Source organism: Montipora capricornis, chromosome 5, assembly GCF_036669925.1.
Source record: "Montipora capricornis isolate CH-2021 chromosome 5, ASM3666992v2, whole genome shotgun sequence".
Taxonomy (NCBI): domain Eukaryota; kingdom Metazoa; phylum Cnidaria; class Anthozoa; order Scleractinia; family Acroporidae; genus Montipora; species Montipora capricornis.
The window spans coordinates 11,406,615-11,434,114 of record NC_090887.1 but is presented as its reverse complement, the minus strand read 5'-3'; the positions used below and the strand labels follow the sequence as shown (position 1 = coordinate 11,434,114).

The 27,500-nt window shown below is 39.7% G+C and overlaps 1 protein-coding gene and 1 long non-coding RNA gene across 2 annotated transcripts in view; both read left to right on the top strand.

Moving 5' to 3' along the window:
* The window catches only part of LOC138049490 (alpha-1,6-mannosylglycoprotein 6-beta-N-acetylglucosaminyltransferase A-like), a 29,481-nt gene extending 9,505 nt beyond the window's left edge, over positions 1-19,976 (top strand). The window contains exons 8-23 of the mRNA XM_068895779.1: positions 244-336; positions 1,309-1,386; positions 2,124-2,291; positions 5,900-6,069; positions 6,989-7,123; positions 8,452-8,591; positions 10,181-10,305; positions 10,626-10,697; positions 13,045-13,140; positions 14,710-14,793; positions 15,491-15,553; positions 15,834-15,950; positions 16,411-16,485; positions 17,337-17,433; positions 18,945-19,002; positions 19,132-19,976. Of these exons, the coding sequence (XP_068751880.1) occupies positions 244-336; positions 1,309-1,386; positions 2,124-2,291; positions 5,900-6,069; positions 6,989-7,123; positions 8,452-8,591; positions 10,181-10,305; positions 10,626-10,697; positions 13,045-13,140; positions 14,710-14,793; positions 15,491-15,553; positions 15,834-15,950; positions 16,411-16,485; positions 17,337-17,433; positions 18,945-19,002; positions 19,132-19,333 (1,773 nt within the window). The 3' untranslated portion in view covers positions 19,334-19,976. The remainder of the gene's footprint in view (positions 1-243; positions 337-1,308; positions 1,387-2,123; positions 2,292-5,899; positions 6,070-6,988; positions 7,124-8,451; positions 8,592-10,180; positions 10,306-10,625; positions 10,698-13,044; positions 13,141-14,709; positions 14,794-15,490; positions 15,554-15,833; positions 15,951-16,410; positions 16,486-17,336; positions 17,434-18,944; positions 19,003-19,131) is intronic.
* An 858-nt stretch (positions 19,977-20,834) lies between these two features.
* On the top strand, positions 20,835-23,683 carry LOC138049493 (uncharacterized). Its single transcript, XR_011132390.1, has 2 exons — positions 20,835-22,415; positions 22,628-23,683. It is a non-coding gene; the product is annotated as an uncharacterized lncRNA (long non-coding RNA).
* The last annotated feature ends 3,817 nt before the right edge of the window (positions 23,684-27,500 follow it).

Here is a 27,500-nt window from a genome sequence, read left to right as displayed (position 1 = left end):
GTTAACTCTTATCATGAATGTATATAGGCTTATTTGTGTCCCCCATTAGCTGCAAAACTAAACACATTGACATGTAAATTAAGTTTTCATTCATTCGTTCACTCATTCACTCACTCTCTCATTCTTTCATTATTAAGTGAGACTTTCACACATTGATGCCCCCTGGCTTTTGGGGCAAGATGAAAAATTTGTCTCTGTTCCCAGAACAAATCAGTTCAGCACCATGTTTCTTCTGTTTTCCAGTGGATGCGTCAGTTTTGGAAGTCTGATCAGTGCTATGCTAGTGAACACGGTGTGAATGGAACAATCTGTTCTTTCATAGTTTACTTGAGCGAGGTAAGTTTAACTTTGATTGATTACAAAATTCAACTTTGTTGCAGGACTAGTGTGATTAATAAACTATTTATTGTAATTTTACTGGCTGTCAAATGCAAGTCACATACGTGCCACAGGGGCTCAGATGACTAGTGTTTAACACAGTTTCTATCCATTCTAGTTTCCATAGCAGGGTTACTGTTATCCATTAATACACCTGGCTGGAGAGAGAGTGTGTGTGGAGAATTTTTTTTTTGTCCTAGGAAATAGTACAGCGACAGAGCCAGGCCTTGAACCTGTCACATTGCTGTAAGGAGGCCGTCTTACTGACCAGTACACTCCTGTGCCTGCAATGATTATCGAAAAGACCTAAATTGCTGGAAGGGTGGATAACTGACATTATGAAATTTTCGACCACGGATATCGTGTTTCTAGCTTTTTGATTGGTTCAGTCAATCTCGGTTATCAGCTCATATACCGTATGACCCAATATGGAAACTGATTGTGGCAAGTGTTGCCAAGCTGGAAACAGATTGGCTTTAATTTCCACGTGTCCACGTGTCCAAGCGTCCATTAATTTAATAAAACACTTATTCCATTCGCGCTTGTTGGATATGAGACTGGTTATAGCCAACTTGGCGCTACAAGTCTCGTTGCCTATTTACCATCCCATATCCAGTGCGCGCTCATGGAGTTTTTGTTAATTAATATCCATTCGAGTATCCTGTGATGAAATGTCGTACAGAACGTTACAAGAACAGTTTTATCCCATTCAGAATTCGATATTTTTTATAAGCATTGAATCCGCTTTTAAATTTTTTATATAATCACATTTTTTGTAAAAATGGTGCAATTCAATTGTTCTTGAACATTTGTAAAGTTGTCTAATAAAAGTATTATCTTATCTTGTCTTATCTTATCCCTGTATTCTAGTATGTATTTGGGTTTGAATGTTTAATTTTTAATATTTTTTTTGGACTTATTTTGACTCAGGTTGAGAGGTGGTGCCCACTCCTTCCAGGAAGAACTTTGAAAGACAAGAAAGTTCCTCCTGGACTCCTTAAGAGACCGGTAAGTTATGCCATCAGCGAATCACTGTAAGATATGAGTACACGTTTAAATGGACTTTTAAACAACATTCAGATACCCAAGGTGTAAGACACCTATTTCATAGCGGAGCTGGAGCGCGCAGAGCACTGTGGTTAAGAAAACATGGTAACCCATCGATGCGATAAATTTTGCGCAAAATGTCGCACAGCTGGAACCCGTTTTTTTTTTTCGGCGGGAAGTTGCATGAACTGGAATTGGCGTTTTTTTTTGGTGGGAAGTTGCATTGCCAGCTTGCTGCATTAGACACTTCGTTTTCGTAAACCAAGCAAAATATTTGAAGACAACCGAAAAACAAGCTTTTCTTTTAAGATGTACAACGAGGAAAGAGAAGAAAGAAAGAGACAAAAACCAGTAAGCAGGCAACGAGTAAACGATGCTCAACGTGAAAGAGAGCGACTGAGAGCATGAGCAAACAGGCGAAATATCAGTGACAAACAACGAGTCAGAGAGAGAGAGAGCAAGAAACAGCCCTACTAAAGAGAGGAAATCATAGTGAAGAGCGGCAGAAGAAAGAGCAAGCACGAGTACGAGCACGAGAGTAATCAGTAGGCCGGTCTGGTCGTATGGCAAGCAGACTAGTCATAAAAATTAATATCTGAGAACAAAAGCACAAAAAATAATCATTCAGGAGCTCCGCTTTTAGGCTTGCCTTAACACATTTCATATAATTTCTATGAATTTTCCTCTTTCTCTCACAGGACCTATCAAGAACTGATGTAGCAGGTCTATTAAATATTCTTAAGGCTGACAAACCTGTCAAATTTGAATGGATTAAACGAAGAATAACGCAGATGTGGCCTCACTGGCAAGCTGCTTTCGCTTCCCTGAAAAATAAGAGAGATTTACAAAACACAGTTCAGAAAAAGGTTTGGTGCAATAGTATCATTTTGCAATCACTTTGAGATGCTGTACCAAATAAACATTTTTTACTTTAAATAATCAAAACATTTATTTTATTAATTTATGTATTCCAGTGTAGTAAATGTATGACCATTCTTTAATCTAGATAGAGAATAATGCTTATTGTTATTATTAAGTTTCTGTATCACACGTTGGTGAATTTGAAGAAAAGCTCCCCGTAAAACCGACTGTCGGTCAAGGGTCGGCCGACAGACGATCGAGATTCGGCCGTGGTTTACCGACAGTCAGCCGACAGTTTCATAAAAGTGTTCGTAATTTACGATCAATTGGACCATTGAAGGGTCGGCTGACAGACGGCCAACAGACGTACTTTTTGTTGGTCTATTGTACAGTCGAATTGATCTGTCGGTAGCCTGTCGGGTTACTTGTCGGTGAAATGTCGACCGTCAGTCGGTTCGGGGAGCTCTTGAGAATTACCTACACTTAAATTAGACAAGTCCGGTGCCATATTAGAAGCACTCATTTAGCTATCAAGCTAAAATTGGTGCATTTGCACGTGGTTTGAGCGTATTACACACCATACACCTTATTCCAAAATGGTAAACGTAAAGTTCAAAAAAATATTTAACCTTGAACGAGGACAAAAGGACCAATTTGCAATCAAACAAAAGAATACTAAAATGGCGGCCATTTTGGATTAAGGTGTATATTCGTGCTTACTGTCAAAGACGCCATTTTCGTTCAATGCCACTTATGCACGTTGGCTTAAACTTCGCGCATGTGGTATAAACGATAAATCAGCCACTACACAACCATGTCACGTATGCGCTTTGGTTACTTTGCGCGTTCGCTTTACAAGCTTGAGTGCGATTTGTGACAATCTCGACCCCAGAGCTCTTCTCTTGACTGTGGGAGAGAAGAGTTCTGGGGAACCCTGAAACAAAGTGTCTTTTCATTGGTTTTCGTGAAGAACAATCAAAAGCGTCTCAAATTGATGCAATTGTTTTAGTACGAGGAGTGAGCAGGCGATGTACAATACATACTTTAATTGACCACTCTCCATAAGGGCTTTTCAGGGCCAATGAAACACAATCAACGAAACAACAACCACAACTGTTAAGAATCCCAACTGGCCGAAGGCAAACCAGTCGGCTATTTACAAGTGCGGCTGAGACGTTGAACCAGAGATTACCAGGAACAAATTCAAGGAGTGGTCAGAACGAGTCTTGAGTCTGGGCAAGCGTCCTAACCACTGAGCCGCACTGTCGCGTCCTATGTAAAGGTCCAAACAGCCAATTTTTGGCTATAAGAACCCTACGGCGCATGTTCTCCTACATAGAGTTTCCCAGAGCCTTGGGTCGATCCGAGGCTCTGGTGATGAGAATGGATTTTTGACTGAACGCAAAAAAAAAGGAACCCGAAAGTAAACCTCGGGCGTTTTCGCAGAAAAGCCGTAGCAATTAACTGTGTGGATATTTGGAGGGAAAGTTTAAACTATTCGTGGAGTGCTCCCGTCCTCACGTATCCGTCGTCATTTCTACGTTATTGGGGGGTACCGGGCTTAAGGACGTTCGCGCTAAAGTTGTTTGTGCAGAACTTTTACTGCAAGCATTAGTTAAGATCTTATGGCGACAAAAACGCCGGGGAAGCATTTACAGGTCGGCTAAAGAGTGGCACATTTATTTCCAATTCATTATGAAACGTTAAAAAAGGAAACGCAGAAAAAGGTCGCTAATCGAGTACTGGTTGAAAGTTTTGAAAACTCAAGGAAGGTTAGTCGGGGGCGTTGCGTAAATTTAAATTTAAATTTTTTAACATGTTTTTATTACGTTACGAACTTCTTGCTTCAAAATGAATGCATGTTTTTGAAGTTCTTTTCCTTTACTTTCTTGAAAGTAGAGCAGAATTATCTTCTCTTCCTAATCCACTTGAATAGTGCGGACCTACGAGGAAACAGCGAGAGATTATATTTCACAACAACCACACTCCAGAAGATGAGAAAGACGGCAATGAAGAGATGTGATACAAAGCACTAACCAAATAAAGATAACACCTGCTTGAAACTTCGTTGCTATTATGCTCGAGAATTTTTTCTTAAACAAAAACCCTTTATCGATCGATCCTGTCTTGGGTTCCAGTCCTTCCCCGACAGGTCACGCAAAATCGTGACAAACTGAATTTTCCAAGAGCTTTGCAACATCACATCGATTTTACTCGTTTAGATCATCGGTGACCCCCATTTTTTAAGACACGAATCGCTTGCTCTTCTTACAATCTACAAAATATAATGAAATGAAAAAAACCACAATGTAAGAAGTTATCTTGTTTTGGAAGTGGTTACAACGGGTAGCCCTTGCGAGAACGCTCGTTCAGGATTAACTCTAGATACTGTTGACGAGATCCCCAGCGGCATGTAATTATCTAAAAACCCCACTCCTATATTTCTATGCCCAGAAACCTTCACCATAACATATTATTTGTATGATTTTCGACGGATGAGTAGATGAGGCTACATTTCGTTATGATGACCTATCTATCGAAATTAGGCATTTTTCTCCGAAACAAAGTCGGTGACCTCCCAATTTTTTTTCAGTTTTGGAATAAGTAATTTATGACCTAACTTCAGGCGAGAAATGAAACAAATTTCAAGGTGGGAAGGGTTTTCGCGCGAACATCCGTAAGAAACAATGACGGCTATGTTAAGGCCAGAAAGCAATAATGGTTGCAGTTGCATTCGAGGAGTTAATACAATTGTTAAATTAAGTTCTATTCCCTAGGGATTCAAAACACCAGAGAGTTGACACAAAAGTAGTGTCAACACGAGCGTTACTCTGTGTTCTCTCAAGTGTGACCACAACCAATATAAGTGGTTTAAAGAAGAAAAGTGCACATGCTTCACGCATTTCATTAATTTTTTCCCGTGCTCTGCCAAAAAATAAATAAGTAAATAATGTGAGCATAGAGCGAGTTTCAAATGAGTGTCGTAAAACCAAAACCATAGAAATTACTTTGGCCAATCAAAAAGGACTGAGAAAATCCGGCAAACCAATCAAATTCGAAGTAATTACACGTAGCCGACACAAAGCGCAGGAAAATGTGCACGCGTGAGCCACGATTGGTTTTGGTTTCACTTCTGATTGGTTGAAAAAATGCCGCGAGAACTTTGAACCAATCACTGAGTGAAGTAATCATAAACCAAAGTAATTATCTAATTACTTTCGACACTCAATTGAAAACCGCTCTAAAGCATTGAGTAATTTAATAATTACCTCTAATTGCAAAGGCATTAAATATTTCGCCCATTTTGTCCAACATGAACAAGGTGGAATAATCGCGAAATACTTATGATAGCGCAAAGCTATATTTTCGGTTGCTGTCGTTAATTCTCATATTCCTTGTTGCCAAGACGAGAGTGGCAAAGAAATGTATTAAAATGTGAAACGCACGTGTAGGCCGTGCTGCGTCATTGTTTTTTTCTCATTAAACCTTTTGTTTCTGCCATCCTGCAGTCTCTGTTAACTTTCTATTTATCAGTTGCAGTGATTTTGCAGACAATTCTTCATCGTCAAGGCTTGAGCCAAAGTTACCACGATTCTGACGTCTTGTTTTTCAGATTTTAATTCACATCGGTTTGTTATCAAATGAAGAGAAAATGCACTTTGCCGAGCAAGCCACCAAAGGAGGTCCCTTGGGTGAAATGGTGCAGTGGAGTGACATAATAGCTTCGCTTTACGTCTTGGGACATGATGTGACTGTATCTGCTGATTTAACCACTTTACAAAGGTAAATTCGAATTTTTGACTTTGAACAATGGACATATATTTCATCAAACTGAAGAAACTTGTCATTTCCGAAAGAAAGATGGAAAAAATCGTGCCAAAGATTTGTCTTCGGGATCTCCGGGGAATGCGACAGAAATGGTCGTAACAGATATTGTCAATGCCACTGTCAACTCGAAACAAGATTGCGAGATTGAAAGAGAACAGTTGGAGTGGGACTTTGCGAAGTGATATATTAAGCACTAAGAAGAAGGGCGCGAGGTGCTGTGGAGATGACCTCGTTAGGACCTTACAATGATGAGAAGGGCTCTAGATCTAGACCGACATGTCTGAAGGCAAACGCAACAGGAGGTACTCTCTCCCGAGGGAATGCACCCTGGATGTGACATGATTTTGAATTAATAAGAAAGAAATTTTGCCTTATTTTTGAACGGGACGAAATATAATTTTAGCAAACTTAAAACCAAGCCGATGCAGTAGTTTCGCCACGGATATTCGGGAGGCTCCTGGGACGTTTACAGGGGCATGGCGATATGATTTAAATTGCGTGTCGCTTGCTTCCTTCATTTCCCTCCCTGACATATCCGGGGTAAGAATTCATTCCACACACTGGTTTTGCCTTCAGTGTGTTGACAGGTACCTGCGAGGTTGGCTGTGGCTAGGTCTCCATGGTGACTTTGCCTTTGCGGAATGGGCTGCCTTCCTCTTGGTACCTTTACGACACCTGCTCTCCGATATATTGGCGCGCTGTTCCAATCTTCATTAAACCTACGAAGCTGGTGGGATTAAAGCACTCTTGGGCGAGTGTTGAAAATCCCTCGTGGCTTTCGCAATTCGTTGCTCGCTCCTTGGGTCGCTCGCGTGGGTCGCTCACGCCCGTTAATCTTGCCAGCTACTCAGGCAGTCTGTGATTACTTTTCCAGGGCGATGGGGGATTTTGGTAAGGTCAAGAAACAATGCCCTCAAGAGATGCCTGGTGATCTTGATCTGGTCTATATTGATTACATTGGCTTGAGGGAATTAACTATGAAACTTGGCCAACTGTTGCCTCAGTTCAAGTGAGTATGAATACAGAACTCAAGACATACGATTTTGCTTGGTGTTGCTGTTTTGTTTATTTGAGCAACATTGCTTACGAAATAAAAAAAAGATAATCCATTCCAGTCTCCGGGTTTTTATATTCTTCAGTTCCTGGAAGTCTGGTCTTTCGAATCCTAAATCCTTCTCTAGGAATTTCAGGAAAACAAAGACGTAACACCTAAGTTCAGATTTTATGATGACGCATAAACTGAAGTAAAAAAAATTATCTATATCGTGATAAATTATTAGAAAAACCGTATATTCAATGAGAACTGTTGCCCGAAGTTTAAAAAAATTCATGGGAGTAAATTCAGAGCTACCTTAAATTTTCGAAAGTTTAAGGTAGCGCTGAATTTGCTTCCATGAATTTTTTAAACTTTGCCATTAGTCCCATATCAGATTGGTAATTACTGTTCTACAATAAAAATGGGGGTCACCGAGTTCATTTTTGAGATACAAGCAAGTAAAGACGAGATATTAGGGAGCTTAAGCACGCACATTTTTGAGATGCGGACGGCAACCGGAAGAGAACGTTTCGCGTGCCAGGACAGTGGTGTCTCCCAGATTTTTATACTTATCTTCTCTAATAGAGAAACGATACTTAGCAATGTAAATGTAGTTGTGTGAACACAAGTTAAAAGGGAAAACAGCTCACTTCCGTTTGCCGTCCGCGTCTCAAAAGCGTGCTTGCTTAAGCTCCCTATTGAGGGTTTTCATCTGACGTCACGGCGGCTATGTTGGTGTACAGAACAATGCAGTAAAACGTCTTTTGGGAATTTGACTCTAATTATGCAAAACCTTTGGGGCCATTTTCTATTGTTTTGTACACCACCATGGCCGTCTCATCACGTGGATGAAAACCAAGAATAGGGTGTTTTTGCAGAGCTTTCATGTTGCCATGGTAACGTATACGTCATAATAGTGGGCCCTTTTTGTTAAGCAATAATTGGTGTTTCATATGGTACATTGGTGTTACGTGTTACAGTATATAGTAGTTATAATCGTTCTAAAAAGAAGGTATCTTTGAAAGTGGTGAAACTGGTTCCAGCCACCTTAAGTAATTAACTGTGCCATCACGTTGCACATCAAAGGAAGACCATCGTCTAGACCACTTTCACATATTTCGACCATCTTTACATTCTTAAATATATTTATGTTCATTATATCTACTGCACTCATTTTGAAACAAATATTCTTTTAAAATCTGCTCGTCGTAGCGAGGCTAAAACAAGATTATTATTGTTGCTGTTATTATTGTGATATACTGCAATGTTTTGAAATGACTTCTTTGTTGTTGTTCCTGTAGGTGTAAGCTGCGTATTGTGGACTCGTTCGGAACAGAGGCACAGTTCAACTATAATTTGTTCAAAGAAAATATCCCTGGGGGATCTATGGGTGCATTTGGAAGATACAACCTCGATTTGCGACAGTATCAAACGATGTTCCGTGAGTATTGGAAATTGGAAAATAAAGTGATTTCACATTTTAATGATTTCATTCGCAGACTTACAACCACCGTTTTGAAAGGGTTCTTCCGCAATAATTTACAAAAATTAGTGAATAACTAAATCTAAAACGTATGTACAATAATACGAAACTATAAGGATACATATAGTTGATTCATTTAAAAACTGTATAAAAATGACTCTTAGCTTTAGATTTAAAACTGTGTAAGCTTTCACATTTAATAATTTCTTCAGGGAGCGTGTTCCAGCATTTCACCGCTCAATATATAAAAGAACGCTGACCAGCAGCTGTATTGAACGCTGGGATGTCTAACTTGTTCTTATTTCTAGTGTTTCTCCCATGAACAGAAGCACGCGTATTAAAGCGTGAGCTAAGATACTTTGGGGCTAATCCCTTTAAACATCCCCTTAAACATTTAAAAGTTAAAAATAGTATAAGAAACAGCATCACAAGAAAGTACTAGCCCAGCACACGTTTAGATTTCACACACAGACTCGAAACCACATTGTACAGCATGATAAACAGCACCACAGGAAAGAAGATACTGTTCAGTAGCTTTCATTTAAATGATCATTCTTAAGGATATCATCCACAAACCTAGAGAAGTTAAGAACTACCCTGTACAACATAATAAACAGAACCAAAGGAAAGTATTGCTCGTTAGCTTTTATTTGAATGGTCACATTTCTGGATTTCATCCACAGACTCAAAAGTTAGAACCACGTTGTACTACATAATGAACAGCACCATAGGAAAGCACTGCTCAGTAGCTTTCATTTGAAATGTCACACTTGAAGATTTTACTCACACACTCAAAAGTGGAACCACTCTTTAAGAGGAACCACTCTTAATAAGAGTATCAGAAACAGTATCACACCGGGCATCGGTGGCTCAGTTGGTTAAGCATCGGGCTGTCACGCGGGTTCGATCCCCGGCCGGATCAAAAGGATCTTTGAAACAACTGAGGAGAAAGTGCTGCCTTTGTAATTTCATCTGCAAATGGTTAGACTTTCAAGTCTTGTCGGATCAGGACTACAAACCGGAGGCCCCGTCTGACAAATATCTTCTTTGTTCATATAAGTTCCCTGTGGGACGTTAAAGAACCCACACACTATTCGAGAAGAGTAGGGGATGAAGTCCCCGGTGTTGTGGCTGACCTCTTCTATCCTGAAAGTCCAGCAGAAGTGGCCGGCTTGGCGTAATGTGTCTAAAAAGGCTTGTGGTGTATGAGGCCACCTAAGCAGAAACAGCCGTTAGTCAAAAAGCCGAGTGCTGGAATAATAGGCCATTTCCGAGTTCAAGTCTGCCTCCTCTTCAAAGCGAGTCTAAGTGCGAAGTTTTTGTTATGAAAATTAGTTTTCATTCATATGTAAATTAGAACTAATTACCATTACAAACACTTCGCACTTAGACTCGCATTGAAGAGGAGGCAGACTTGAACTCGGAAATGGCCCATTATTTAGATGTAGATGAATATACTTGTTTTGAACCGGCGTTATCTGTCTTTTAACTTGAATCTAGAAGAAACGGCCGCCATTTTGTTTTATCTTTTGTCTTTTATTTTGTAGCTCACAGTCCGGACAACACATTCCTTGGTTTTGTTGTGAACACTGCTCCGCCCTTGAAAACAACTAAAAGGACAAGACGGAAAGCGAAAGCCTTGGTTTACGGAAAACATGTCAATATGTGGGAGGTGAGAGGAAAACGCAAAAAAAAACAACGTAGAACGATCAATTGAAAGTCTTTGGTTTGTTACCCTCTCTAAACTTAAGGACCGTTTTTGGCAGTTTTATATACATTGCTAACTGGGACGCACGTTATTCGTGAAAAAGGAAAGTTGGTATATTCACGAAGTGATTGAATAGCACAAGCAAGTCCAGCGTTTTGTCACTTTGTTGCCGACGTCCTTCGTTATCCAATGTGCGTGGTTTTGCATTTTTGGTCGAACGAGAACAGACAAATGTAAAAGGGAAACTCTCGTCTAGCAATTAACTCCATGATTTTCATTTACAGAAATTGCAAAATAAAGGTTTTCTTGAAGTGATTAACAAGTATGTTGAAGTCCACGCTACTGTTGGTGGTGGGGTAAGTCTTTAGCTCCTTACTCGTAATATACAATCCCTGTGACCCCCAAGAGTGATTGACACGAGCTCAATACTCTCAGTGTTTCGCAGACTGGTGACTAGAATAATGAAATTTATCACCTTGGTTCTTTCATAGTTAATAGATGTAGGCTGGTTATGAAACTCGACAAATATATTTCATGTTTTTGTTCACTTATTTGGCCTTGACCCTGCACAAAACCCGACAAACGACAACACCTTTTTTCGGCAGGATAACCAATCAAAAGCTTCGACTAATTTATTCGAAGTTAACTTACGAACCAAAAACAAAAGATTGTGCAGGGTCACGGTCGGTTCAACATCTGATCGCGACTGTATTGTTCCTGCTTTTGAAATTCCCAGGGTTTCATAACCAGTCCCTAGATTAACTATGGTTCTTTTTGTCTGATATATCATCAAGTTCTCATAACTGACCTGAAGACTAATGTATGGCAGTCAGTAAGGAGAATTGTCATCCAGATCTTGAGAGTGAAAGAGAGAACTTATGTATGAAAAGGATTCAGAATGCTAAGAATTTGTGTTATTCATGGAGACCCAGCTATAAAGAATTATGCCCTTTATGTTTTTAAATATAAAGATTTCAACGAAATTATTGAAATTATTGAATTAGATGATCATGTAGTATTTTTCAAATGTGCATAAAACCAAAAGACAACTGAATAGGCCATTCTTGGTGGTCAACTATTGTAAGGGAAATGAGTTTGATCTGCGGAAGTTTGAATGGTTGTGCACCAGGACTCGCTTTGAAACTGAGGCATGTAGCAACTCGGAAATCGGCTATTCTTGTATTCGGGACACAGATTCTCAAATGAGTTAATGATATTTCGAGAGGCATGTAAGCGGCATTAAGCGGCGGGAATCGAATCGCACCTGCGAACAAGTCAAGATGGGTTTTGCTTTCATCTCTGATCATCTGTGATTGGGTTGTAATGTGGCGCAAGATAAATTTTGGGTTGTAATTTGGGTTGTTATGTGGCGCAAGATAAAGTTTGGGTTGTAATTTGGGTTGTAATGTGGCGCAAGATAAATTTAAGCTAATCGAAAAATCGAAGCAATGCAAATCAAATCCAATCCAATCGCGAAATTACTTTCATTCGCCATTGAATGCCCACAATTTCGGTAGCGTATATTTAATGTTTATACTTCGCTGTATCAAAATTCAGAAATTTCCTTGTCTGGTGCGATTGCATTGATGTCTTCTTTCCCCTCTCCCAAGCCATGGGCGCTGCTCAAACGTGACTTGCATTGTTTTTAATTTCTGCCGAGAACACTTCTGACTCGTTTTTGCAGTTGTTGTTGCCTTTCGTTAAACCCGTTGTTTCTTTATGTGGCATTTGAATATTAATAAAGGTTAGCGACTTGTAGTTGGTAATTTACCGGCAAATTCTTGGGCAGCTCCCGCAGGTACCGGAGCAGAAATTGCGTAAAACAAAAGAAACAGAAGACAGAAAATAAAGCAACTCCAAATAAAGACTAATCCCAAGTGACCAAAAACACAATACTTTACCGGCCGGTACCTGCAGAAAAAACCCAATTCTTGGTGTGCACCCACGTGACACGGCGGCCATGTTGGATGGCAAATACAATACAATTTATTTTCGCAGAATTTGCATAATAATAAGTTTAGTTCCCAACGGAGAGACATCGACAACGGCGACGGCAACGAGAACGTCATCTCAAAATATAAATTTGCGTTATTTTAATCGCTTGGTGACTATTTCAACGTTTTTAATATGACAAGGATGTGGTAATTCCTCAAAGATGACACCAGTCGGAACGGCACTCCATTTTAGGAGAGAAAATGAAAATTTATCCTCAAGTGCTGACGTTCTTCATAAAACCAAAAACTTGGCTATTTCACGTTCTTGTTTTGCTGACGACGGCAAAGAAATGGACAAAAATGAAAAACGCACGTGCAGGGCGTGCAAAGCTATTGTTTTTACCCACTAAATACGCAAAATCGTGACGTTCTCGTTGCCGTCGACGTTGTCGTTGCTTAAGCTCCCTATTATCGTTCTTGCCACCCAACATGGCCGCCGTGACGTCAGTTGAAAACCATCAATAAACCCACATTTTGGCTGTAGTACGAAGTCGACGTTCTTCGTACTGCACGTGGCTACCCCTCCTGTATTATTTTCAAATTTCCTTTAAGTTCATTGTTTAACCAGCGATTGGGTTTAATTGCGGTTGTTAGATCACTCACATCGATCTCTAACCATTAGATGGCTTACATGTTTTGATGTGATCAAGAGGTTTATTGAGTTCTACGCCTGTAAAAATGCAACTTGAGTTGTTAAATTTTCCTTCAGGATGCGTCTGAAATTGCGAGGCATTTACCAAACTTTGTGGTCAATCATGGAGTGGTTAGTCAAGCAGAAGTTCAGAAGCTTTTAAATGAATCCATGGTAAGAGTGAACGTTGTAGCGGAGCACTTTGACAAACGGCCTGAATCTCTGAATTTGATGCAGAGGATAGTCGTAGATAAAATATGGATGGCAGTGTTCTTTCACATTTACAAGTTCAAGAAAACGAAACCAAAGATTTGAAAATGTGATGCAATAAGATTGTATGACTTCCTCAAGTTCTTCTTCTTATTATTATTATTATCATTTCGTCGTCTTCATCATCATCATCATTATTATTATTATTATTATTATTATTATTATTATTATTATTATTATTATTATCATCATCATCATCATTAAAAGTCTAATCTCGGATATTGCGGTTCCAGCATTTTGATTGGCTGACTCAATCTTGGTTACCAGCTCGTATAGCTTATGACCTTACATGGAAACTGATTGCGCTGTAAAATTTCCGGTCGTTTGTAAAACTAAAACAGTTCAGAGTTTAATTATTAATGAAATTTAATAAAACAATTCGCGCTTGCTGGATATAAGATTGCATATTGCCAATTTTGTGTTCGTGAAATAATATTGTTATTTAAATCGTATTCAGGTGCACTGGTAATTTTGGAAGTACAAGGCATTTTAACGAAGAAAATCGGAGGATAATATTTGTATCGGTTTTACAGATTCCAGATTGTTATGAATTGTTAATGCAAAGACAGGCAAAAATTAACGATAAAAACCGACGTTTCGGTGTCTTCATGACACCATTGTCAAGGAGAAATAAAAATTACAAAGTTTGCGGCAAGGTGTGGTCATACCGTTTAAAGACCAGGAATCGGCAAATTATGTTAAGAAAGAGCTCAAGAATCTCAGCATAAAGGTGCGGACAACTGTCCAGCCAGTATTCGTTAGCAGCAAAATTGACCAAGATCTTAAAGTACGCGAAACCAAGCCACAGATCGTCAACCAACAACGCGTCGTTTATCGTTTTCAATGTGACCTGTGTGATGCGGGTTATGTGGGCTATACGCGCGGACACTTACACACACGTGTGGATAGACATAAACAAAAGGCGAAGTCCCGAAAGACCTACTGAGGCGTTTTAGCATTCTGAAAAAGTGTAGGAATAAGTTCGATTGTTTCGTGAATGAAATGCTTTTCATCAGAGACCTAAAACCCACTCTGAACGTCCAAAGCGATTCAATTCGCGCAAAGGTGTTTATGTAATTAGCTTCAAACACTGTATGCTAATTTCTTGTTACACCTTGCCGCAAACTTTGTAATTTTTATTTCTTTTTGACAATGGCGTCATGAAGACACCGAAACGTCGGTTTTTATCGTTAATTTTTGCCTGTTTATGAATTGTTGATGAGTTTAATAAAAGCAAATATGGTTAGTATCGCAAATTGTCTAGGACTGGAACCGGTCGGCCTTGTTAACCAAGCGTAATCGTGGTTGCCCTGTGTATTATTGCTACCGAACGATGGCAGCTTCCTTTTTCTCCTCTTTTCAGTTCCAGTCCTCTCTGTTTCCCTTTTTGTGGAGCGTCTTCATTTAATTCTACAGCGTTTAACCAATTTACTTTTTAATAAACTTAACATCTTTGCTTTTCTCTTATTTCAGGTTTTCGTCGGACTTGGTTTTCCTTATGAAGGCCCCGCTCCACTGGAAGCCATCGCCAATGGTTGCTTTTTCATCAACCCTAAAGTAAGAAGGCTAAGTGCAATTTGTCTTTTAAGCTCCCTAGGCTAGAAAAGCAACAAATACTAATTTTCTTAAGCGTAGTTTCAAGTATAGTGGTGCAATGCTGTGGAACAATCTTCCCCAAGAGGCAAAAACTGCACAATCGATTTCGGAGTTTAAATGTTAACTTTTTACCTTTCCTTCTGCTGGGTCACCCTGATGCCTTATAGTGCATTCTTTTTACTTAATCTATACTTGCAATGTCTTGTTACTGCCGCAGTGGGTGAGCCTGAAGCGAGCGAACGAGGCCACTCTCTAATCGGGAAAAGAACACTATTCCTAGTCGCTTCATGCTATAGAAACCGGACATAAGCACCGGCCTGATGTGCCTTCTAGGCTCGTAGCAGACTTAACCTACCTACCTTACATTCGCCCAAAAGTCATCGCGGTCATGTACTTCTTTTTTAGACACTATAACGACACGTGATTTGATTAATCACATGTTTTCGGTAATTTTGTTTCACGAAAGTTGCAATGCATTCTGGGAGAATATTCACCTTAACGTTTGCAAAGGATTTTCATGACAATTCGTAATTGCACAAATAGTCTAATAAAGATGATCTGTGAACTTGGAGTGTTATGGGCAGTGTGTTGAAGAGACATCATTTATGATTTTGTAATGAATCAACTTATTGTTGTTTGTTAATTTGTTGTCTTCTAGTTTAATCCACCAAGGAACCGACTTAACACACAATTTTTCAAAAACAAGCCAACGCTCAGAGAGGTAAGCTGCCCTTACTGGGGAGGGGCCATTTCTCTTGGGATCATTTCCATGGGGAGGGGCCAATTCTCTGTTTTCACTTGACGTCTCGGACACGGCGGTTATGCTTTTCCCCTTCACAGAGCAATGGCGATTATAAACTCATGAGCTCTATTCGTCTTGAAACATCCTGTTTTGTTACGGCTAAAAAAATATTGGCCGCTGAGAATGAGGGTATTGGTGTGACAATAACACAGTTGTCACATCAGAGTGCGAAGTCGTAACGCAATCCTTTACTTCTCAGGTCACGTCTCAGCATCCTTACTGCGAGGTGTTTATTGGCTCACCGCACGTATACACCATCGACATCAATGTTTTATCAGAAGTGGAGGAAGCTATGAAAGAAATCATGCTTAAAGAGGTACAGTTTTCTGCAGCATCGATCACATTACAAATAGCGAGTGATGATCTATAGATTCCAAAAAGCAAAAATGTGACCTGAGGGAAACCTCAGATTTCGAGGGGTTCTTTTTTTTTAAGAGGAGGGGGGGTGGGGGGTGGGGGGGAGTTGGGCTTTCATTTAAAAACAAAAACTGGTTGGAATTTTGCTCATGTTATAACAGGAAATTTCTCAAAGGAAGTTGATCGACGAAACGAGTATTTACCATTTGACAAATAAACCAGTGAATTTTTCCTTAAATGGATGAATACTGTATTTCATCAATAGAGTATGGCTCTACTATTTCATATGTTACAGTAATTTTCACCGGAACATCATCAATACATTCTACAAGAACATTTCCTGTTTTAGAGTTTTAATAACATTTGCCTTGAAATTTGTTTCAAAATGATGCCAAGAGTACACACCTTTTTGTTTTTAGGTGGATCCATATCTCCCACTTGAATTTACACACGAAGGAATGTTAGAAAGAGTAAATGCACTGGTTCAAAATCAGGTGAGACTAGTTATCGAAATTGTAATGATTACTTTTTAGTGGTTGCTCTATGTGCGATGTTTTACCCGTCTCTTTTGCTTTGTTTTGTTTATTTCCGCCGGTCTTGAAAATTAGTTTTCATTCATATGTTTAGTAGAACTAATTACCATCACAAAAACTTTGCACTTGGACTCGCTTGGAAGATGAGGCAGACATGAACTCGGAATTGGCCTATTTCCTTATTTGCAGGGCGTACGCTGTGGTTTTCTAAAGTAGCGACTAACTTAAAGCACGTGACTTCCCTGTGATTGGCCAAATGTCAAAATGCGTGTCATAACACACATCGCGGGAAAATAGCAGCGGTATACACCCTTTTAATAAGTCTAATATACGCCGTTTTCCGCTAATGACGTCAAGCTCATGCTTTTAAAATTTATTCAGAAATGTACAAAGGCTTAAAACAAGAAAAGAAATCGGAAAAGTTTTAGGTGACGTCAAGCTCATGCTTTTAAAATTTATTCAGAAATGTACAAAGGCTTCAAACAAGAAAAGAAATCGGAAAAGTTTTAGGCCTTTGTACATTTCTAAATAAAATTTGAAAGCAAGAGTTCGACGTCATTAGCGGAAAACGGCATTTAGTAGACTTAATAAAAGGGTGTATAGGCAGATGTAAAAATACAACCAAAACGAAAGTGACGAGATAAACCTTGCTTCGGGTGAGGGTCTGTCTCGTCCCATACGTCGTGATTCTTTCGGTCAGCGTTCTAAAGTACGGGCAGCCATTACACTCTTTTCAAAGAGCGTTTTGATGCTGTGAAACTTAGTGGACAACCAACATAACAGTGCCAATGATAAGTTGGTTTTGTTTGCAGGATATTTGCCACCACAGTCCATGGCCTCCATTAAAAGCACTGGTGCCAGTGCAGGGCGAGGTGGGAAGATCGTGCAAAGAAGTTTGCCTTTCAAAAGGTATGTCAGTTGATAGAGGAAATAAAACCAAAATTCAGGGCTAGGTTATAAGGCAATTTTTTTATTTCTTTCTTTTTTAATTGTTGATTTGTATCCACGTGATGAGACCGCCATGTTGGTGTACAAAGCAATAGACTAGTTTACCTAAATGGTAGAAATGCTGCCGAGGGGAAGGAAGATGTTCATTTATGCTTGCGGTAATTTAACGACGGTTCGTGCGTGGAATTGAAGGGAGATTGACTGATACATAGATAACTCCTCCAAGTGTCAAGTCTGTTTGGTGCATCATTTCTGAGTTATTTGCAAACATGTCACTCAACAGAGCTTTACTAAATGAGCATAAGAATGTATTCTAGAGATTTGCCAAAAATCACAAGGCGAAACTGTCACGCAAGGCAAAAATTCGAAAATTAAAAATGCTGTATTCTGAAAACGAAAAACGCTGCGGGGCCTAAAACTGGTGAAAAGCTTTACTTCAAAGTAATTTTTTTACCTTGTATCGATAAAAAATTCAGAAAGCCTCACAGCTTTGATTTTAGAATTTGATTACGTCATGTGAAAACACTCTTTAAAGTTGCGTGAAACGCTTCGAAAAATAACTCAGAAACGATGTACCGCACCGACCTGAGCATTGGAGAGGTGGCTATAAGATTTGTTTCCTACAACATTTCAAGCCCTTGGCCTTTGTCATTGAACGATTTCGAATTCACTTTTTTGTTGCGTGACAGTGGAATGCAGGCTGTATTCACGCGCATTACCACAATTCCTTGTGCCTTTGACCGCAATCCCATGCGTTTCGAAGCAAAATGTGTTCTTCTGCCGATTAGACCTGCCTCGTTCGTTCGCTTCAGGCCCACTCACCGCGGCAGCAAAAATGGCCCCACATAGTTTGCATAATAATAGAGTCAAATTCCTAAAAGACATTTACTGCATTGTTCTGTACACAAACATGGCTGCCGTGACGTCAGATGCAAACCTTACGCAACCCACCACGTTGCCACGAGAACGTTGAAATGCGATTTGTTTAACTTTACTTTCTTCTCTTCTACGCTAATACACCGATTTAATTTCTCTACAGTTGTTCTCAAGAATATTAAATAAGGAGCCGATACAACTTAAGCCCTGTCCAAACGGGAAAAGTTTGGCGACCAAACACCATCAAACATTGTTTGGTGACCAAACACAACCATTGAGCTACGAGAACTTCAAGGGAGTTAGGTCGTTTGTCTGGGTCGTTGTTGGGATAATGACCATGCAAAACCAAGCGCCTCAATTTTACAAATCCATGATTGGTGGAAAGGTGGTTGAGCATCCGACCGGTGTTACGAAAGGTCGAAGGTTCGATTACTGACTAGGACTCTGATTTTTCAGTTGTCCTCATTCGCCCTGTGGCAACTTGTACAACTTGTATCTTATCCTTCCCACAGGCCCATTTATGTATTTGTAAAAACGAACTTGTTCCTATGTTACTACTTACAAATGACATTTTCTGTTTTATTTTTGTCTGTCAGGCATGGTGTGTGAGCCAGAATATTTCCGTAAAATTAATACGCGCACCTCACTAACAGAGTAAGTTATCTACTTGTTTTGCACAACTTTTTGCTTCATTCATTTCTTCCTAAGAAGAATTTTTTTGTCTTTGGCTTGACGCGATTAATTGCATGACCACTTGCGTGACATGTCTTTCATTCCTGACAGGAATGGTTTCCCATGCAACACAACTAGTCTTGAGGGAGTACCATCTCTCGTCGCCCCGGGCTTCCGACAGGATCCGCCGGCCTGCATTGTCCAGACCCAGGCTTTGCTCTTCAGCTGCACGGGAACGAGTCCAAGCACCATGAGATTATGCCCGTGTAGAAAATTCAAGAAGGGACAGGTGGCCTTGTGTGAAGGATGCTGACACCTGGGTAAATGTAATTAGTCTGGGCTTACGTCTAGAAGGTTAGATAGGTCAGCCACTTCACATTTCAACTCTCTTTCTCATTAAATTCGTACTATGTCCGTTTGCATGAAAACCGCTATTTGGATTTAGAGCGGTTTCCGAACATAACCAAAGAAGTTGCGTTGGCCAATCACATAGGATTTTGACAATTAAAGAAGCAAATCTAAACGCATAAGAAGCGCGTTTTTGTTTTTCGTCAAATAGGACCTATGGGCAATAAACAACTAGAGTGTTCGAAGAATTTATTTCGACACCTAATAGGAAATTTTTGTATGTCACTTCAGGATTCGCCCACTGAGATCTTCATCTCTCGTTCGTGTCTACGTATTTTTTTTCTTTTCACTATTTAGCTTTGGACCAGTTGACCTCTTTAGCTTGTACGTTTTGTTTTCCCATTTCAGACCGCGTGATGTTTTCAAGGGAATTTTCTTTTTGTTTCTCAAAACATTACTACATACGCGTGCATAGACGACGTGATCTGAAATGGAAAAACAAAACGTACAAGCTGGATAGGCCAATTGTTGATATTTGTTATTCACAAACGCACATTGGTGGGTTGTCGTCCATGTTGGACGTTAAAATACATGTAATTTAACTGTGACGGGCTTGTATTTATACTGCAACACACAAGACCAATTTATATAAATGTCCTGGTTGATAGTATTGGTAACAAATTTCCGGTCCGTTCCAGCATTCGACGTTAAAAGGAAACGTAAGGTAAATGATATTTCACCAGGAGCTCATGACATGGAGGCAACAGCCGGTACCCCACTTTGTCGAATCGCTTTTTCGTTGTTCTTTATTATTAGATTGCAGAGCTTTAGATTCGAGGACGACTTCACTATCGCGCGCACCCTGCGTATGCTTAGCTTCCATTACGCAGTCACGCAAGCGGGAAACTCGTCATCCGCTTGTAGACAGCGAGTTTTTGTGTTTTAAACCTTATGCTAGTCTTTTCTTACGTTAACTTTATTAATATTCGGATAAAACGGTGTTAGTAAGAGGGATATAAACAGAAGCACGTGACCTTGAAGCGCGTAAGTTGTAACTCTTTTCCTTGGAACAAAGCTGGGGATTTTATGCCCAAATATGGACAAAAATAAGATCGAAGCTGCACGTGCGGGAAAATGCACGAGCTACGTTACATCCAAATAAAGTAATTTTTAAACTAAAAATATCCCCATGCAGATCTGAACAAAATTAAATGCTTCAATGTCATGAGCTTCTGATATAAATTTATGACTTGTGAAGCGTTTTTAGAAAAAGTGTATTTCGTCCAGTCGTACGTACCATTTGGATAAGTCAACTTTCGATGGGGATTTTCCAACCAAAGTTAGTGTCCGTTAACGCGCTTTGAAGGAAACAAACGTTACTTTAAAAATATTGCTATCACTCATGAGAAAACCGGTTTTTTCGTTTTTGGTTGTGTCGGTGTAATCGGGAAAGGGAACTAATTGTTAGGTTTCCTTTTTTATGGTAATGCTTTGAAATTAATCCTTTTTTTTACCGGAACAATCGGTTTTCTCATAATATACAACTATCAAAACAGAAGCACATACTAATCCTATTACAAATACTAATGAATTTTATTCAAGTGTCAAGTGTATCAGCGCTGTGGCACCAATAAACCATTTTACAGTTGTAGCTAAGTTACCTGACCTAAGAATGGAAGCGAGGCTGCCGGTGACTCTGTTTTGATACAAACCTTCGTGCTTTTGTAATGTTAATACGGACTAATTAGAATTACAACAACCCAATTTACACGATAAAAACAATGGGAGCTGTATCAATACAAGGTTACCGGCGGCCTCGCAGCCATTCATAGGTTAGCTCGTTGAGCAAACAATTAACCAATCCAGGACGTTTTCCGTGTTTCCATAGCCTCATCTAAGCAGGGGAGGGAGTTGAGAGAATTCGAGACAGTCATGCAAACCCGAGAAGCAGTCGAAGGTTTGCTTAACTGCCGAGAATTCTCCCAACTTCCCCGAGTGTTTAGATGAGGTTATGGAAACACGGAAAAAAGTCCTCTATTGTTTTTATAAAATATTTCTCAAAGATAATTCGACAAATGAAGGAAAATGCTGTTTTTTTTCTTGAGACATGCTCATATTTCCTACCAGCCAATCAAAGCGTCCGTCTGACGACATAACTAATCAAAATTCGTGTCATGTCACAGCCGTGTTCCATACTCTCATCTAAACAGTTATTGACCAATGAGAGTGCGTGTACAATCCTAATTTTTTAAACGGTAAAATAGCCTATTGGGGAAACTGTCCAGGAATCAAATCAACTTACAACTAAAGCCAATATTTTGAAAAGCACTTCCCTAAAGCAATGATTACGGTTTACGGAAACGATGCAGTAGTGTATGCGAGAAGCAACGGCGCATGCCTTATAAGAATAGGGAACACCCTTGAACATCATCACGATATTTTTATATTACCACGGTATCACATTCATTGCAAGTACAATCGCCTTCCAATGAGCCGTGAATGCAGAAAAACATTACTAACGGGAGCTACTTATTTACAATTATGACAAAGAAATCTATGGATAAAAGCAATTTACAATAATCACTGAAGGTGGCTCAAACCATTTCAATAATATGGAGGAAATGTCTTATGAGAAGAATTAACCCTACAAAACTGTTTCACGTAACAGAAATGTTATGGTACCAAATAAAACATCAATAATTGCTCAACAAGGTGCACTCGTCGACGTGACGTAATCGGTTACCATGGCAACAAAAGAGCCATGTAAAAAGACGCCCTTTTTTATTGCTGGAAGAGATTAGGAAGCTTAGATAAAACGCTCATAATCGGCTCCAGAGTATTTTTTTCACTTTGGATAGAGTTTTATCTTAGTCTGTTAATCACAGCAATAAACACTGGGAGTCACCGAGTTCGTTTTCGAGATATAGGCATTTAAAGCCAGTTAAGTAGTATTTTGTTTGATTGCAAATTGACTCTTTTGGCCTCGTTCAAGGTTGAATATTTAAGGAAACAAAAGAATACTGAAATGGCTGCCATTTTGGAATAAGGTGTATTGGGTGTTTTTGTTTCCATGGTAACCTATTACGTCACATCCATGAGCGCATCTTGTTAAGGAATTGATGTTTCACATAGTACGATAACTTTGCCGTTATGTGAAACAGTTTCGTAGGTTCAATCCTTCTGAACGGTACAGTTTGTTAGAAGTATAGAAAATGGTTTGAACCTTCTTGAAACTAAATAAAGGGAACCATTTTCTTAGAAATACTTGTTAATAAATGAAAGAAGCTACTAGTGATAATTACTATGCGTTAGAAGACCTTTAGGTATTAATAAGAAAGGTTAAATGTGATCCATCCATTCCCTCTATAGTCCTTCACCATTACATAATACAAGTCCCGTTTTCACCGTTCCCGTTATTATTGTATCGCATCCGCTAAGTCCGTTAAATTTCTCACGGTACTTAAGTATTGTACCATATTTCACACACTACATCACTATTCATATTGTGACGTCTCTGTAAACCGTATTCATTGCTGATCAGAACATTTTTGGTAGGATCGATTGCATGATTCTAAATAATTTCATTCATAAAGTGTACCCAAACTCAAATATTTTCCGTGTCTCCGCTCTAAAACACATTTCATCGTGTTTGCCTCGATCTATTGCTCTTCCTATGTAGTGCACAAGGTTCGCTAAGTAAGCAGAACAAGCAGTGATTTTGACCCTCGACCGAGCGAGTGAGAGAGACATGGGTCTAGTTCTGAACTTACGTGACAACAAGCGACAACCTGTCTTCAAAATACTTTGTCATTGCAAAGCAGCTTGTGACGTAAAATGAAGAAAACACCAATTCTACTCAAAGCTCTGTCTTTGGTCCAAATGATATGTGCAAAACAAGATGGAAATGGGTACAATGATTAGCTTTTGGTGAAACGATTCATTTTATGAACGAAGCATGTTTGATATAAGTTAGGTGCTTTAAATTGCGACGATAACGACGTTAACAATAAGTATTGTTTTTAAAAGAAATGGTCCCCGGTATGAAGAAAGTGACGCAAAGTCAATTTCACATCCTCAAGAGCAAGGAATTTTGAAACGATCGTTTTCTCTTACGCCATCCAACCCATGCTCATAAACCTGTCTTGCGGACAATCGCCGAACTTGTCCCGCAATTCATTGGGAAGGAAAGATTGCGCGACGAGCCAAAGGAATGTCAGTGAAGGAGGCAAATTGCCGCAAAATTTTAAATTAATTTTTTTGTAAATATTCCCTTGTTGTATAAAAGTTTTCAATAAAGAAAATAGGGAAGTAAAAATTATGATGTACATTATTAACATGGTATTCGCAGTTTTATATGGAAAGTAACGATTCAAACGAAGACAACAGCGTTATTTAAAGTGCCCCTGTGACCAAAAAATCAATTCATATTTTTCTTTGGATTTCAAAACTATGTTAACAAAACACTAAGTGACCCACATTTTAAGCCTTGGTTTCAAAACGACACCTCTTTATTTTAACTGTAATTTTCCTATTTAATGGTCCGCCATTACTAACATTATGTTCTTGAGAGAGCTGGATCGAGGAGAAAATGACGTCAAAGGCTCACTAGTTTAAGAATGCAATACGTGTGTACGCCGCAGAATTAATATGCAGCACGGGGGTTTTGGGCTTTCAGACTTTTAAACTCACGCTTTGCATATATAACAAGCTGCGTTCACACGCTGAAATTTAAAAGCTAGTGAGCCTCTGACGTCACTTTTCCCTGGATTCAACCGTCTGAGGTCCAATCGGTCAGTTTTGAACGTGAGTAATGGCGGACCGTGAAATCCAAAACTTACACTCAAAGTAAACGGCCTTTGGATAAAAATCAAAGCTCAAAATCTTGCCAGTCAGGTGTTACGCAAACACACTTTCAAAATCTGAAGGAAAAAAGGAAGTGGTTTTTTTGATCACAGGGGTACTTTAAAGAAACCCAACTTGAAGAACGAAACTGGTTTGTTGTTTATTAATTGTATTGGTCCCTGACCCCAGTTGTTCAAATGATGGATAGCGCTATCCACCGGATATATCACTATCCACCGGATTAATCACTATCCAGCGGATATATCACTATCCAGCGGATATATCACTATCCACCGGATACATCAGTATCCAGCGGATATATCACTATGCACCGGATATATCACTATGCACCTGATATATAGAGGATATTACATGGCCGCGCGGGGATACGAATTTTATCTTCGAGTGCTGAAAGTATCTCTCACGAGTGAGCGAAGCGAACGAGTGAGAGATTTTTTCAGCACTACGTGTTTATTATATAGACATTGATGAAATGTCTAGATTTAAAACAACTTGTTTTATTCATTTTCGAAATGATGAAAAAGTGTTCACCAACCACTAAAACACGCATGTTGTCTAACATGAAACAAGGTATGAAAGTTATGAAAAACAAATCATGATAATGTAAAATTTGCAATAAAAATGTTAATGTAGTAGAGAAGAATTATATCAAAGCACAAAAGTATCGTACATCGAAGACAAAGCTCGCGTTTTATTGGCTAATCCTGTTCGTTACTATGACGACAGCTATATCCTCACATGTGAAAGATAAAAATGATACGTTCACTGCGCGCGGTGAAGATATGATTTTTTAGTAAAAGGAGAAATCCTGGTATTTCATCAGTATCTATATAATAAATCACTATCCACCGGATATATCACTATGCACCGGATATATCACTATGCACCTGATATATCACTATCCACCGGATATATCACTATCCAGCGGATATATCACTATGCACCAGATATATCACTATGCACCGGATATATCACTATCCATCGGATATATCACTATGCACCGGATATATCACTATGCACCGGATATATCACTATCCAGCGGATATATTACAATCCAGCGGATATATCACAATCCACCGGATATATCACTATGCACCGGATATATCACTATCCATCGGATATATCACTATCCACCGGATATATCACTATGCACCGGATATATCACTATCCAGCGGATATATTACAATCCACCGGATATATCACTATGCACCGGATATATCACTATGCACCGGATATATCACTATGCACCGGATATATCACTATCCACCGGATATATCACTATCCAGCGGATATATTACAATCCACCGGATATATCACTATGCACCGGATATATCACAATCCACCGGATATATCACTATGCACCGGATATATCACTTTGCACCGGATATATCACTATGCACCGGATATATCACTATCCAGCGGATATACACTAGCAAAAACCAATTGAGTTATCCAATGAATAGTGATTTATCCAGTGGATAGCGCTATCCTTCGTTTGAACAACTGGGGCCAGATGTTCAAAAGGTGGATAACGTTAGCCACAGGATAAATCACTATCCAGCGGATAAACACGAGCAAAACCAATTGCGTTATCCAGTGGATAGTGATTTATCCAGTGGATATCGCTATCCATCCTTCGAACAACTGGGACCAGGAGTCTAAATTAGCTCCACCCAATGCAAATTGGGCTAGTGAGAGTTTAAATTGAATTCCGAACACCCGTCCGCAAACCCAACGCTTTTCGCAATAGCCCAGTTTCGTATTCTCTCGGTTGGACTGGATCTGGCATGAAATGTAGGCAAATGCGGGGGAAATAATTTGCATGTGAAAAGATTCCCCCTAATTAGCCTCCATTTCATGCTCGATCCAACCCAACCGTTAGAATACGAAACTGGCCTATTAGATCGCGGTGCCGCTTATTGTCATCAGCGGGGTAAGACCGCCATAACGTCATTGATTTGTTCTTTTCCTTACCTTCCAAATTTTGTGTTGTTTGCCCAAAACCAAGGCTTTCGTTTTCCGTCTTGTCCTTTTTCGCTGTTTCAAAAAGCTGTGCAGTGTTTGTCCGGACTAAAGAAGAAAAGAAACAAGAGAGTTCAAAATCGGGCTGTTTCCCTTGGACTTAGGGAAAACACCAGGCGACGGTCGAGCACGAGACTATAAGCAGTCTCTCTTTCGCTGCTTATCAGTCGAGAATACTGGCACGAGAAAAAATGGCCGCGCAGAATCTGGAATCTAATTTTTATTCGTGCCTGTATTCTCCTCGCGCGTTAGTCGAGCACCAAACCACAGCAATATAGCGCCCAACTAAACAAAGCAACGACGTCCCCAGGTTCTTCTCGGCTTTCAATTCACCGCCTCCTTGAAGGCCGATAACACCATGGAGACGAGGTTGAAACTAAACAGTAGCAAAAGATAATGTGTTATTTTTCTGAAATAAACGTTAGACTTCAGATTTAGTCTTGGGTTTTTTCCAGTCGGTGGTTTCTTCCAGCTGGTTGCATATCAAATATGTCCAGAAATGCAAGTAATTAGATGCACGGGGATTATACAATAAGCCTCATAAAGTGTCCAATTCACTATTTGCACAAATCCCATAATACACCTCTATTACCCCCCAAAGCTTTTGCCTAACCATTGTTTGCAATTTCTCCTGGGACATGAAAATGTCTCAAGAGAAGTCGAAAACAATGCCTATGCAGATTTTTGGGGGGTAAAAGAGGTGTATTATGGGATTTGTGCAAGTAGTGAATTGCTCTTTTACTCAACTTCAACATCAATCGTGTATCAGAATACATAGCCGGCAAGCAGGCTCTTCCGTTGAAATAGCGCGCAGTCAAAATATAGGGGCTTGGTTACTAGTTCGAAACTAGTAACCAAGCCCCTATATTTCGACCGCGAAACTGGTAACCAAGCCCCTATATTTCGACCGCGAAACTGGCAACCAAGTCCCTATATTTCGACCGCACGCCATTTCAACGGAAAAGCCTGCGGAATACAGACATTTAACGTCACAAAGTGTCCCCCAAATGCGCATGCTGATCCTCAAGTAGGGATGAACTGCTGCATTTTACCCTGACCTAAAAATAACGCATATTTGTCTGTTTGAGAGTGTAATGAACCTGTGAGGTCAATTTACATACTGCTCAATCGTGGGAATCAAATGGTTAGTAACTATTCCAAGTTCACGTCTGCAGGGTTAGTGGTGAAAGCACTCGCCTGCCACCAGTGTGGCCCAGGTTCGATTCCCAGACTCGGCGTCATATGAG